Source organism: Berkeleyomyces rouxiae (assembly GCF_048999995.1).
Source record: "Berkeleyomyces rouxiae strain 22BRR77 chromosome Unknown BrBRR77_ptg000001l, whole genome shotgun sequence".
NCBI classification, from domain to species: Eukaryota; Fungi; Ascomycota; class Sordariomycetes; order Microascales; family Ceratocystidaceae; genus Berkeleyomyces; species Berkeleyomyces rouxiae.
The window spans coordinates 1,129,980-1,144,787 of record NW_027396491.1 but is presented as its reverse complement, the minus strand read 5'-3'; the positions used below and the strand labels follow the sequence as shown (position 1 = coordinate 1,144,787).

General features: G+C 50.4%; 3 protein-coding genes across 3 annotated transcripts; 1 reads left to right on the top strand and 2 right to left on the bottom strand.

Moving 5' to 3' along the window:
* Positions 1–340: 340 nt before the first annotated feature.
* Positions 341–3,799, bottom strand: BROUX77_000355 (uncharacterized protein; the record flags this gene model as incomplete). The annotated part of the gene is made up of 1 exon (XM_073748211.1): positions 341–3,799. One exon carries the CDS (start codon positions 3,797–3,799, stop codon positions 341–343), a length of 3,459 nt encoding a protein of 1,152 aa, XP_073608592.1.
* Positions 3,800–5,171: 1,372 nt separating this feature from the next.
* On the bottom strand, positions 5,172–8,309 carry BROUX77_000354 (uncharacterized protein; the record flags this gene model as incomplete). The annotated part of the gene is made up of 4 exons (XM_073748200.1): positions 5,172–5,995; positions 6,062–6,159; positions 6,219–6,782; positions 6,835–8,309. 4 exons carry the CDS (start codon positions 8,307–8,309, stop codon positions 5,172–5,174), a joined length of 2,961 nt encoding a protein of 986 aa, XP_073608591.1.
* A 1,005-nt stretch (positions 8,310–9,314) lies between these two features.
* On the top strand, positions 9,315–13,797 carry BROUX77_000353 (uncharacterized protein; the record flags this gene model as incomplete). The annotated part of the gene is made up of 4 exons (XM_073748189.1): positions 9,315–9,653; positions 9,887–12,580; positions 12,639–12,845; positions 12,901–13,797. 4 exons carry the CDS (start codon positions 9,315–9,317, stop codon positions 13,795–13,797), a joined length of 4,137 nt encoding a protein of 1,378 aa, XP_073608590.1.
* Positions 13,798–14,808: the final 1,011 nt, after the last annotated feature.

Here is a 14,808-nt window from a genome sequence, read left to right as displayed (position 1 = left end):
TGGTCCCTCATGAGTTTCCATTCAGGACGACGGTTAAACCTTCTTATCGAATACTAGAATTTGTATTTTAGTGTCGACACAAAATATCATTCAATCTCAACGTCACCATATCAAAAAAGAACCTATAACTCAATATGTCCAGTCTATATAACTTTTTGACCCAGTCCAGTCCGTTTTACATGACACAATAATGATACAATAGAGGGGTGGTAGAAAAACAACATAAAAAAACAATAGTGGTACACGGCACAAAGCCACAGGCGGGGATGATTCATCACTCCAACACAACAAAACAGACAGACAACCAACAGCGCACTCCTCCTCAACACCAGGCCGCTCTCTACTTGCTCTCTTTGGTGGAATCTTCACTCTCGACAACATCCTCCTCCGGCTCAATCACCAGCGAGTCCATGCCCTTGATCGATTCATGAACACAGTCCTTGTCCTCCTTTTCTTCGACCTCAGCCTCAGCCTCGGCCTGGACAGCCCGCCCAAAGACATCGCTCCACTTCAGCTCAACATCGGCGTTTTCAGGTTTCAAAAAGTACAGCGGCTTGTTCTTGGCATCGTGGTTGATCTTTCTGCGGTGCTTCCGGCCTGCAGCGCTAAACTGCGCCAACATGCGCGTGTAGGCGCGTGCGTACTCGGTGTCGGTCTCAGCCATGGTGTCACCCTTCTGCAGTGTCTTCTTGCGACGCTCCTTGACCTGGTCGTATAGGCGCCAGGCGCGATCCTTGTCCATCTCCTGGATGTTGTACTCAAGAACCCAGCTAGACTTATTGGTGAAGCTAGTAGGGCGCGTGGCGTATTTGCCGTTGACCTTGTTCTTGATGGTTAGGATCAGGCCAGTGAGTTCACCTCTGTCTTCGGCGGGCACTTCCCCGGCCTCGGTGTTGGCAGCTTCGCTCGAGGCAGCGGCAGCCTCGGTGGCGCCCTTAGACTCGGATGTACGGTTCTTGGCGACTAGCTCGGATAGAATGCGCTCAAAGTCGCGCAGCTTGTTCGGAGGGTCGGTCGTGGTTTCGCTCTCGCTCGGGGGTTGGTACTCATCAGCCTGCTCAGCCAAGTGACGAATCAGATCCTTCAGACTTGACTGGCCAGGATGCTCAGGACGAGAGTAATCGGCAGCTTCTTCAGCCTCCATGGCCTCCTGAACAGCGGCGTCTTCAGACTTCTCAGTAGGTTCTGATACCTTCTCTTCTAAAAATTCTTGAGCAGTGTCCTCCTCTTCCTCAACAGGCGTTTCCTCAATAATCGGTTGCTCAGATGTAGACTCATCAACACCACTCTCCTCTGTGGCTTCAACGTCATCAACCTCGGCTTCGCCCTGGGTGCCGGTGAGAGTTTCAAGGAGATCCTGGACATACTCGCGGCCCTGCTGACCGGTAGCGTCATTCTGAAGCAGACCGCTCTGACGAAGCGCAATCTGAATAGCACGGCGAACATAGGGCAGACCCAGCTCATCGCTTTCGACGGCCTCCTCAGCCTTGCTAGTCATCTCGCTCCAGACAGTCTGGCTTGACCACGCACCCTCATCGTCCTCGACTTCCTGTGCAGCAGTCTCTGTGGCTTCAGTTTCGGCCTCGGCCTCAACTTCAGCCTCAACTTCGGCCTCGGCAGCTACCGCGGTGCCTTCCTCCTCGGCCGCCGGTAGCTCATCCTCGTAGGCCATCATCTCGTTCTCAAAGCGTATGATCTCCTCCTTGTTGGCGTTTTGGACTTCGTCGATTGCCTCCTTGGTAACAGGCTCGGCGAAGAAATACATCAACGGCGGCGTGGTAGGGCGAGTCTCGATGTGTAGACGTAGAGATTGCTTGGGGTACTTTTCGGTAACAATGTTGAGCATCTCGTTCAACAACTTCATGCTAAGCTTGAATTCGTAATCACCCAGGGTTGTGTCCTCGGTGCCATGTATAGCAAGATCCATCTCGTTGAGTGAAATGTACTGGAAGCCAAAAATGCGGTTGGTGTTGTGATAAGCTACAAAGATTCCGTCCATCAGACCCATGCGGACCTGGAGCGAGTACTTGAGGAATGCAGAACGGATCATGTCAAAGTACTCCTTCTCAAAGGACTCCCAGTTGCCATAACGGCCCTTGATCTCATAGCCACAGGCATCTTTGAAGTTTTGCATATCCATGCGGATAGACACCACAGCGCGGGTCTTCAAGTCAAAGTTTCCGACACCAGGCAGTCTTTTATCGTTGGCGTCTAGCTGAGAACGGACTATGAAGTCACCCATGGTAGCAAAACTGAAGGCTTCCTCGGCATTCCGCTCCTCTTCGCTAATTTCAGATGATCGCGAGCGGTGGTATCGGTCAAAATCTTTGGGTTCCAAAGTAAGAAGCTTCTCCATTGATTTACCCAGCATGCTGAGAATATTGGGGCTATCGAAGCCCTTGTCGGCATCCATGGCGTAGGTTCCATCATTGTAGTGCAAGAAGGAAGCAGAGGGCGCGCGCGTGATCCGCGTATAAGTGAGGGGCTCAGCCTTGAAGTCGCGAGACATGTTCGAAGCAGTAATCGGTCTCCAAGCTGAGAGCAGGAAGTGAAATTGTGATATGGAAGACGTCATGCTAGAAGTAGAGCCACTGTACTTTTTGGAGAAGGCTTTGGCCTTGCTAGCAAGATTGGTATCCTTGGAAGACGTCACATATTCCTTGAGGGCGCGGAAATCGAACTCGTTGACGGGCATGATCTTGGCCAGAGAAGGATCAAAGTTGAACACGCCAGAGCGGGGGTCCTGAAGATGGTAGACGCCGGGGTTGAATAGCACACGTTCCAGACCATGGCACAGCTTAGCGACTTCCTCGCCTTGCTCCACCTGAGTAAACTCAAGATTGCGGGGGTTTATGGTCTTGATTTCAACTTTCTCTTCGGTCGCTTCACTCTTGGCTCCCTTTTTTTTGGCAGCCGCCTTTCTCTTCTCCTTTCTTTTCTTGCCCTGCTGTGGGGTCTTGTCCTCTGTTTTTTCATCGGTCACCTCCTCCTCGGCCTTTCCTTCGAGAGCTTCGGCGGTCGTGCCGGCATTCTTCGCGGCAGCAGACCTCTTTTTCTTGTCCTTTTTCTTCAGAGACTTGGTCAGGATATCTTTAACCTCGGGAATTTTCTTGAGGACCTCGGCAGCGCCCTCCTTGAGAGAATCAGCCTCAGCTGTGGTTGAGTGTGTATCTGATAGACTTTTTGAGCCAGGGGAATATTCTATCTCAGCCGTGTCAATGTTCGCGTCAGACTGGGTAGTTTCAGTTGGTCTAGACCCCGAAACCGACGCTGCCATTCTTTCCGCGAGTGTGGAAGACCCCAAGGCATGTGCTATTGAGCCAACACCCGAGGACTTTGCTGATGTGCTCTCGGACTTGCGTCTTAGTTTCCTTCTGGCCTTGGAATTTAATGGTTTCTTTGCTGCCGCGGCATCTATGGTCTTAGGCGAGCTGCTCTTTCCACTTTTCTTTGCATTGTTTGACCCGGGTGTGCTGGAAGAGATTACCTCACGGACTATGGACAGGTCGTCCTCGGTGGCATGCTCGACAAATGCGTCGGACGGCTGGATGACCTCGCCATCGAACAAAGTTTCCGACACGCTCTCAGTGTCTATTCTCTCAAATGAAGGGTCGGTTATATCGTCTGGGCCGTGAATCTGGTGTAGCGGCGATTGCACGTGCAGTGTGCGGCGGGTATGTGCTGCGGATCTGTAGAGTGACGGCGACGTTTGGATGGATGCGAGGCTCAGCGATTGCTGGAGGCTGTGCGAAGTCGCCAAACAGCCCTTTCGGAGGACTGGCACAATGTGGCGAAGCATCGCGAGTTATGTTTCCCTGGAAGGATGAAAGCCTCCTTGGTTGCACTCTGGGTTGGACAGTCTGAGGCACAACGTAGAGACCAGGAAGTAAAAAAAGAATTCTGCGGCGATTGACGAGTAATACTGGGTTGATCAAAAGATATAGAGATAATAGTGAAGTACCACTACCAACACTCGAAAAGATGATATCTTGGGTCACCCAAATAATTGTCGTTTAGGTGCAAAAACACAAACTTGATTGTTGCTGGCAGATTTGTGTGTCGATGGCTATCAATCACATCAAGACTTTTTTTTTTGCGGCACCCAGTTTTTGGTCAAGAAAAAAGATTAATTGCTCCACCTGCAAGGCTTTGGTGTAACCAGGCTTAAAGTAGTCTGCTTAGTCATTCTTCACAAGATTGAAAAAAAAAAGTGCCCGTTTTTTTCACTAAAGGTGCAGTGCAGACCAAAGCTAGATATATTCCCCAGGACAGTGGCTCGACTCTGCTTAGCATGGAACTGGATGATACCATATAAATTTCATACACCAATGTTTTCATCAGCTCTGGCAACGGACGTAGGGCGCCAGATATTGTATATCCCAATGCACAGGTTTAAACGTATGTTGCAGCCAAGACTCAGATAGCCCAGGAAAGAGCGGCTTTGATAATAAAGTCCAGACCCCATCGGCACACTTATCACCACCTAAATAGAGACATCACTTGACGATTCAGGACACTCGACAACAGGGAGAAAGAAACTGTGGTGGACTCTACTTGCAACAACAAATTTGGGAACAAGGTATTCTTAGTCATCCATGGTAGGCGGGCTCTTCTTTCATGTGTAACCTGGTCACTTGCGCTCCACTTTCAACTTCAGGCTATTGAAACAAAATAGATTGACTATGTATGTCGAATGTTATTCACATCAATCACTTCTTTCTCAATCTACATGGCCATCTCTGCCACTCATTCGAAAGCTACGCTAATGATAATACACGCAGAAGGTCTAAAGCAAGCCCCTTCCGACGTCAGGAGATACAGCCTCCTAACAGAGCCATTGCATTCTACATGCTGCCCTCGCGTTCCGATAGTACCCAGGGTAGCCATGATGCATGAGCTGTAGGAAAAGTCATCACTCATTATCTCTAAAATTTGGCGGTGAAAATGAAATCGTTCTTTAAAAACCACAATCGCCCAAACACCCTCATACCCTAAAACAACCATCCCATTCGCAGGCCACTAACCCGCTCTCTATTACATAGGGGGAGACAACTAACTCGCTACAAGGAACAAAAGAATGCGTTCAGCCCATGAAAAAGTAAAACAAAATGAAAAAGAAAATACGACCTGCAGTGATATCTTGGCCTTATTAAGTGATACATGGGCACACCTCAGTTACCCAATGCCTTACTGGCATGATTGGCCGCCAGTTCTCTTGCTGCCGAGGCCTCCTTCTGTTGTCCCATGACCTCATGAGACTGCGCCAACATGCCCTCGGCGACACTAACCCACAGCAGATTTCCGCCGCGCTTGGCTTGGGCAGCAGCTGCCTTGGCACTCTTCAAGGCTTGCTCGCCCATGACATGCTCAAAGAGTTTACTTCTCATGACGTTGAGAGCGATGGCAAGACAATGTTTGTTGTGTGTCATTTTTGACCCGCCGATAGATGCATGCATGCTAGTTTTTATCTGGTTGAGCGACTGCGGCGGGTCCGTGGCAATTGTAGCTACAACTAGGTTGTACACTGTCCGGATCTCGGGGTCTGGGTGATCTTCACATATGGGTGCTAGAGACCCCAGAAGATTCGCAGCATCTTCGTTGTAAGTATAGCTTGGATGCTGCAGAATCCAAATGCGGTTTAGAGTAGCGAGAATAGATATGTCCATTTTGGTCGACCTCGTTCCTCCAGTGGCGGTGACTTGATATCTGGTGTCGCTAAAAGTCTTGAGGGCTTCTTCAAGATCGCCAGTCCCCTGTAGGTAAATACCCTTCAAGTAAAGGGCCATAAGATCCACAACAGAATCACCGCTTGGGGAAATCAGTGTTTCCAGACGTTTTATCGATTCCTTTACTGGAAACCAACGGCTGTGAGTGGCTGCAAAAAGGCCAGAAATCACAAGCAAGTAACACCGGATATGGGCTCGCCAGTTGGCTCTGCGTAGCGCCTCTTGCATTGTTGGTGCTGGTTGTGTTTGGGTTACACCATCAGATTCCCCTAAAATTATACGTTAGTGACAGTTGCAAGGATATACAATATGGACTATGAAGCACCAGAGCTTACATCTATCAAGGGTTTCCATAGCTTCCTTCCAAAACTCGAGTGATTTGGGAGGCGCAGTGGCTGGTTGCAAACCCACAGCGACACCGCTAAATGTCATACTATAGTATCAATTGTTAGCATCCACCCCAAGTGGAGGTCAATATAGGCAAAAGCTTACATTAAAACCATCAACTCCACGCGCGTAACAAAAGAAAAGGCAATGTAATCGCTCTCTCCATTTGGCTGCCCTGGACTAATGACAGACGCTGTGTCTTCACTAATATGGGCAGTTGACCCTTGTCGTTTGATGGGAATAAAGAGAACCGAAGCAGAACCATGCCACTCTCCCGAATTCTGCATTTCGTCCATGCGGTCTTGTAGGGCCTTTAGCTTGCTTTCCACAATGTCCGTCTTCTTGTTGTGCATGCTGCAAGCAAGATCAACCATGAGTATCAGAACGTCGATTTGGAGAAGTTGCTGCTCTTGATTGAGCTGATTTTTAGTAGCCATAGCTAAACATTCTTGTATCCGGTGCATGTTCTCCTGCTTGGTAGTTTTCAAGAGGGCAAGGGCCTCAAGAAGATAGGCAAAAGCGCATAGAGTGAAGTCACTCTTCGCTTGGGCAGTTATGCCAAGTTGTCGTAAGTTTTCAATTGCGGCAACATCGGCAGGATTACCCAGCTGCATGTAGAAGGATGCTTTCAGTAACCGGAATACATAGACCCATTGGTGATGTCTCGTACTGTAGCTTGGTTAGTTAGGGACGTGAGATACAACGGAATTTTTCAGCTTACGCAATCGCATCGGAAATATTTTTGTCTGTAGCAACCATGGCTGCCTTGGAACTTCTATGGAACAGTATCTTCAGCAGCAAGTACTGCATTATGTATTTGAGGTCAAGAAACCTGTGGCGGTCGCAAAGTGTCAGACCCTTTGATAGGGTCATCTCAGCCTCCATGAGATTATCGGTATCTTCGTAGAGAACCTGGGCATATCGAATGCGCACGCGAGCCTCTTGCCGGGGAACTAAATGACCGGTTTGAAGCGTAGCCTCTAGGCAGGTCAGACCTGTTGCAATCAATTTTTGGAAGTCTCTGATTGGGGCGTCGGTGGTGGCTGTCACTAGAGTGAGGATATTTGCATGGGCAGTGGTTATGCACTCTTCTGCCACGCAGCTATAGAGTGACAATGGGTCGTTTATGCGACTTCTGATGGAGACTGAGGGCGATCTTTTTGATATGCTTGATCTAATGGAGAGAGTGGGGGACGCAACAGAAGGCGTGCGAGGCGCATTCATGGGGGCAGTGACAGTAGCTGGTTTGGTTCGTATGGGTTGCGAGATCTGTTGGTTTTGATGCTGGGGAGGAGTCTGCATGTATGAGGGAACTGGGGTTTTTGGCTGAGCATGTGTGGGTGGAGGAGGTGGTGGTATGGATATTCGAGGCTGATCGCGTTCTTGAGTTGGTTTCGGCTGTTGCGAGTACTTTGGCTGTTTCGGCTGTTGCGACTGCTGTGGCTGTGACTGTGACTGTGTTTGCGATTCATAAGAATGAGAAGCAGAGGCTGACACAGCAGTGAAGTTGTTGTAATGAATGTGAGGACCTGAGTTAACCATGTCGTTTGGGGTCACAAACTGGAAGTCCATCTGATTTTGTGAGGGCTGAGTTCGAACCTGAGGATGAGACTGAGATATTGGTGACGGCTGATGTTGGGTCCGGGGGGAGGGCGACGAGAATTGTGGTGGGAGCGGACGTGATACTGGGATGGGGTTTTGGTAGGACTGTGTGTTTTGGTATGGCTGTGTGTTGTATCGGAGTTGCTGCTGCTGGGAAGAATACATGCCCATGCCTAAGCCCATATCCATATTCATGGCGTTATGGCCCGAGTTGACATGCATCTGAGGCTGCTGTGCGTAAGGCCGGTTGTCGAATGTCGGAGCCGGGGGAAGAGCAGCATGGGGCGCGGCCGGCGGTGGCCGGGTTGGTGGGTAGCGTTGGGCGAAATTCTGGCCATACTGGAATTGCTGCATGGGCTGTTCCATCTCCAGAAACATAGGGTTGTACTGGTTTGGCATCGTATTCACATTGTGTAGTGGCGGTCGCGGCGCAAACATGGACTGCTGGAACTGCGGTTGTTGCTGCTGGTACTGTGGTGTGCTGTACATTTGTTGCTGGCCATAAGGTTGCGAGATGGGCGATGTAAGCCCAGACTGCTGTTGATCATGGCCTGGAAGGGCCTGTCCAGGAGGCTGATGTCCTGGATAGGACATTGCAATGACAGCATGGACGAGCGAAGGATTGTTGGAGGTTTGCGTAGGCGAAGCTGGAAGCTGCTGGCGGGAGAGTACGGCACGAGATGACGAGGGCGTGCGAGTATATAGCAGGCGCAAGGAGGAGAGGCACGAAGTGAGGTGGTGGCCCAAGGGTTGATTGACGTGCGCTAGAGTCGAGGCAGATTATGGAGCAAAGGATCTGGATTGTTTGTCGAAAAGGCCTCTGCGATTTTGGCTGTTGTTGTGTGGGTGAGAGTCGAGGGAGGTTGTGTGTTGGCGGATAATTGGCGTATTTTAGTTGGACAGCAAATAGGGCTCAACGCAGTGTAGGCTGTGCAGCAAAGAGCAAAGCGACAAGCGCAGCCGACGGCTAGGCTCAGGAGCAAGGTCCTGAGTGTGCCGTATGTAGTGCGTGGTACTGATGTTTCGGGAGATATTCCGATGACGCCCTAATCGCGGTGCGTGCGGCCTTTGGTAGGGGTAGGGCTGGCGACAGATCGAAAGACAAGAAGGTCAAGGCGATGAATGTAAAAGCCGAACCGGGAACTTCAGGCAGCGCGAAACGGAGAGATGCAGACTCACAAAAACGCTGGCGCAAAGATAACATGTAACTAATCCTTCCCTGGCCACCAAGATGGCAGCGGGCCTTGGTCTGCGACTCCAAAAGAAGCCCCAGCCAGCTGCGCAACAACGGGCTCCAGGCGCGATCACGTGCCCACGAGTGGTGGCACAAGTGGGTCTCTCAGCCTTGTGCGCGTTTGTCCGTGCAAACGCTGTGTAAATGCCGGTTTAGGACAACAGCGTCAGCCTCGCGTGTGCCGGTATAGACACCTAATGGCATAATCACAACTAATCCTATAGATTCTGCCCAAGTCTTCCTAGGGCACTGATTGCTTAATCTGGCCTCTCTCTTTTTGAAAGGCCCATTGCTGTAGTTTACTTCCAGAACCCAGAAGTTCCCTGTCCTCTCCCAAACCCAAAGCAGCCGCATTCGCATTATCTATGCCGCCTTTGGAATCGCCGGCCAGAACAGCCCCCGACAGCTTCCACACGGCGCCCGATAGCTTTCAGCGGGCTTCGCAATCGTCTCAGGGGTCTTATTTGACATCGCCGCCGGGACCGGAGTCGCAGCCGCCGCAGTCGCAACCACCGCCACCACCTCCTCCAACATCTCCATCGCCCTCACCATCGCAGCTTCAGTCCCAGTCCCAGTCGGAATCCCAAGACGAATGGTGGGAAATCTCATGCATTCTTGACCAACGCCAGAGATCTGGCCGCCGAGAATACAAAGTCGACTGGGCGCCTCATCCCGTTACGGGCCAGACATATGATCCAGAGTGGGTAAGTTAAGTGGCCACCCGCTTGGCTAAATTGCAACCCCTCACAACTAGCCTGTCGCATCCCAGATCCCAAAGGACCGGACCCTGGCTTTGCACTTGACAGCGCCGTCGATGATGCGCTGCGCAAGGCTGAGACGAGCCCTTTTAGGAAGCGCAACACCACTAGCCCAACCTTGAATCGCAGACATTGACATATTGCGGCTCTGATTTGCCTACTGATTCCACACTGTCTAGAAACCCACCTCAGAAGTTACTTCCGCTGCCCTCCAGGAGTGGGCTCTTCATAAGAAACAGAAGCAGAAACAGAAACACAAGCAAAGCCGCCGCACTCGCAATCAGAACGAGCGCCGCAGACAGAGTCGCAACAAGACTCCCTCCACGGACGCCCAACGCACTCGCTCTGCCAGCCGCTCTTCTCGGGACTCCGTAAGCTCCGGCGACTCCCCATTCCGTCCTCACAGTCGCAGACCGCAGCGCCAGGGGGGAACCGATCGTTTCGCGCCCTTAAACTGTACAGCAACCCGCGGCCCTGTTCTCACCGAACAGCCGGCTGTCTGTGTTTCGTGTGGCTCTCGCCAGGTCTCTCCCATTGCTGTTAATTTGCAGGCCCCCATTGGCGAGCAACCTCCAGCTATTGGTGCTTCATACCGCCATATCTCCGCCACTGCAGTCACCACGCCTGCAAAACCAAGACTTGCGGACCAGGAGCTCGTCACGCTTGAATCTCCCCACGAGACTGTGTTTCTAGATATCACAGCTTCTCAGTCTAGAGCGCCCCCGCCTTTTCAGCGTGTGTCTATACACCAGGACCATCAAGACATCATTGAGATCCCTGACTCACAGGACTCGAGTGAGCCGTTTGTCGCGTCACCATCCCACATCTCTCTGGGTACCGATCTCCCCGACTCTCAACCTCAGCACCCGAACAGCCTCTGTCCCTCTACCTTTTCGTACTGTGAGACTACTAGCCAGGTGGCCCTTGGGCAAACCCAGCCCTCTACCCACTCGCCATTCTCTCTATCTGTTAGCCAGCACCCTGCTCAACAGGATAAGTCTCCGGCTTCGCGCTCCATAGCCCCAGCAACTTCACTTCCTGAACTCCCACGAGAAAGCCAAACGCCACAGAACTACGTATTTTTGTCCCAGATTGCACCCCGGTTTCAATCTGGGAGTGGAGACTCAATAGGTCTACTCGCGACATTCCGCTCTCCAATCAAGTCTCTTGGTATTGATCACATCACTGACACACCATACGATCCTACCTCACAAACGCAGTTGCCGACAGTACCGGAGTGGGGAGTAAAGCCTCAAGACAATCCTGCGTCCGTTCTAATGGGACAGTTGCCACCTCGTTCCACCCATTCATTACGCAGCACTGAGAACGGCCACAAAAGAACACTCTCATCACCCGGCTCACACCCTCTTGTCAAGCGCACACGTGCTTTTGAAGGAAAACAATCCGCCATCATGGATCTAGACGACTCTATGCCACTCTCATCAGTTGATGACCTCCTTAATATGCAGACGCCATACGACCCCGCTCGTCCAATAATAGTCACGGCGGATGAGATAGAAAGCAGCGTAAAACTATCTGAAGATGTACAGAAAGGCGGCCATGATCTATCTATGCAATTTTCTCTGTTGCAAAATTCAGAGACCCTCTTGCCCCCGGCACTTCCCTCCTCGATTGTGTCTGAGGCCCCTTCAAATCCCATGGTATCTGCTTGTGACACTCCCATGATTTCAGGAGCCGTGAGTCCTTCTGTGCTTGATTTCAACTCGGCTAGAAACATAAACGCAAATATGATGCTTCCGCAGCAAAACCCCTCTCTTCTTACTATCGCCCCATCCGACATCTCCAGGTCAATTGATGTACCGTTTGAAGACCACCTCCGAGAATCGCCTCACCTAAATACGTCGCCAGTTCAACCGCCAGTTAAAGAGAGCACAGTTGAGTCTCTACAGTCCCTAGAGGGCGATATTCTCTATGACGGCGAGCGTGAATTCCTTATAACCTTGCCTTTTGCCTCCAACCAACGTCCCCTCTACATCGATATTATCGAAAAGTTCAAAGCCTACAACAAGTCATTTTCTAAAATTTTCTTCAACGAAAAATACGAAGAACCTCGCGCCTCTCTCGTACATCAAATCGATGAAGAGTTTGTAACTCTGTTAGATTTATGTGACTATCCACATGAACTCGCTTCAAAATCCTTGTCTGATTTGTCAGAAAAAGAAATACAGCACTATGCTGTTGAGTCTAACGCCAAGTTCAACTTTCTCTGGGAATTCTTACACGAGCTAAAAGAGACGGAAAACGAAATTCTCATCGTGGTCCGCTCCGAGAAGCTTCTTCAGCTTCTAAAGGCTGTTATTTCCGCCGAGAAGATCCCCGTCTCAACCTCAACGCTCGACGAAGCGGACTACTCTAGATCAACTTCATCATTGACTGTTGTTCTCGCCCTACACAATTCTGAGATCAAAGATCCTATTTCCTCCTTCAATGTAGTCATTGGCTTTGACTACATGTTCCAGTCCTCAGCTACTGCCCGGCAAATTGAGGCGCTTCCGACAGGCAAGCAGCCATTTGTCCTGACCCTCATGATGCTACATTCCATTGAGCATCTACACATCTCCATCTCTAAGGCTCGCGATCCAATGGAACATAAAAACGCTGTGGTCTATGGACTCGTTGAAGGACGGGATCTTATACGAAACCCCCGCCTAGCCGATTATGAGAAGCCACATGAAATCGCCTTTCACTTTGCTGAGCAGGTCAAGGATCCCAACCCCCATTTCGCATGGGACTCACAACCATTTCCAAAAGAAATTTTAGAAGGCATATACATGTCGCCCCAGAGCTCCGAGAATACCGACGTTGATACAGGGTCGGACACTCAGGCTACCTGTAGTCGCAAACGCAAACATGTAGGTGGTAGTCCATCTGAATTGCTAGCTCCTCGCAAAAGCTAACTCTTTTCTCCAGATCAATGACCATATAAAATCTTCCAAGAGACTCAAAACATCAGACTCAGCACCCCCACCCTCGAATCTGCTTGTAGATGCTGACCGCCATGCTGCCATAGCACCCTTTGTTAAGATTCTTGGGCTCCATGTGTTAGATGTTGCTAATGCCTGGAACGGGCATGAAGTTAGCGTTCCAGGGCGTTTACTAACAGCCATGTGTCAAAAGGTATCCTACCACCATCCATGCTTGATTCCCAGTCATAAATACTTACAACCCACAGGCTGCCGATGACCAACTCGCCATCTCCAAGGAACGCGGGGTAGTGACCGACTTGCGGAATGTCGTCAAATCATTAAACAAGCATGTTACTGGATACAGTATGACGTTGGAACAAGAGGGGAAACGGCTGCGCGAGGCCCTCGAGGAACGAGCAAAGTCTAATATTGAGCGTGACGCCATATCCAAGGAGAACGAATCTCTCAAGGCTCAACTTCAAAGTCTCCAAAACCAGATTCAAGCATCACGGGAAGAGGAAAAGCGCTCTGAAGCAGCCGCTTTGGCTGTAGATAACAGTGTTACTCCTCCCGATGCTTCAAATGTCGCTATTGTTGAAGCAACCCAACGTGCCGTGGAAGCCGAAGCTAATGCAGCATCTCTAGAGAAACGCTACGCCAGTCAGTCGACAGAAATGGATTACTTCAGACAAGCCTACCAAGACGCCTCCAACGCAGCCAGCACACTCCGCAAAGAAAACACCAGCCTCACACAACAACTACAAGAAAGCCAGCGCTGCGCTTCAGACAACCTCCTGCACATCCACGAAATCAACACACAAGCGCAGACAGTCCAGCTCACACGCATGCTCCACGAGGCGCGCACCGTCCAGCGCGAGCGCGAAGCAGACCTCGAGCGCGTGCGTGACGAGCTGCGCGTCTACAAAAACGGCCGCCGCGAGACCCGCCAGTCGTCTGCGCCGCGCAGCCCCCGCGTCGGCATGATGAGCCCGCGCACCGCCGGCTTCCGTGGCCCCGCGCCCAGCTCTAGTCGCGGTACTAGCCCGGCTACGCTCGATGGCTGTTCAGGTAGCGGCGGTGGTGCAGGCAGCGGCGGCGCAAATATGCAGTATTTCAATTCACAGCAGACCGGGAATGGACGATGGGGCCATCTGAAAGACTGATATCTTGCCAAGAAGACGCACACCTTTCTATCTTTATTCGGCCTCTCGGTTCATGATCTCTTAGTTGACGGAAACAAGACTATTACATACATCAGTCTCCATATATACAACCTCGCTTTCCTTTCCAGCATTGCGTACATGGAGTGAAGGGCAGTTGGAAATTGCAGCTTCACGCATTTTTATGTCACTTTTCTTTTTTGGGTTTTTGTGTTTTGCTCGTTCTGCTTTCTTCTTCTTTTTCTTCCCTCTCTTTGTCTCTGGTCGTGGCTAGTGCCAATCTGTTCATCCATTCATTTACATCAGTATTTCCCATGTTGCAGCGACGAGGCCTACCCATTTAATTACAGTCATTCTAGGGACAGAAGATCAAAAGAGATTCTCTCTCCTCTCAATACCTCCCACAAGCTCTTCAATGTGCGATTACAGTGTGCGTGTCCCAACTTTGCAAATGGTAGTTTAACTCTTATTCAATATTCTACTCAACTCAAATAAATCCAGATGTAGGCTGTTTTGCGCCCGCACCAATATTATACACTTAAACTCACATTTTCTCCTGCCACCTTTCTTGCATACCAAAAGCTTTCAATTCCTTCTCCTGTTGCCTCGAAACAGACGTGCATCTGCGAAATATTGCAAATGTGGGTGACTCTGAGTCACAAAGGCACGTTATTGTAGAGTTGCGTACACAAGACTCATGTCTTCCTCTTTACTCTCGATCCACGGTCTGGGTGAGACAGTATGGCTAACCTGCACAAGATCGTGGCGTCTGGTGTGTTGTGCAAAATATCGTCGTCATCTCTCTTGGTATCATTTTATTTGTTGTTTTCTGGAAAGGTTGCGCCTGTCATCATAGTAGGGGAGATAAAAATAGTTCTAATAAGGTAGAGTCTGGTACATATCAAGAAGTTTTGATATAGTAAACCGTGGTAGTGATAGACCAAGGCGGGGGGATATATGTGACGAAGTCAGGTTGCAAAATCAGAAATGAGAGACACCGATCGTATATCGCAG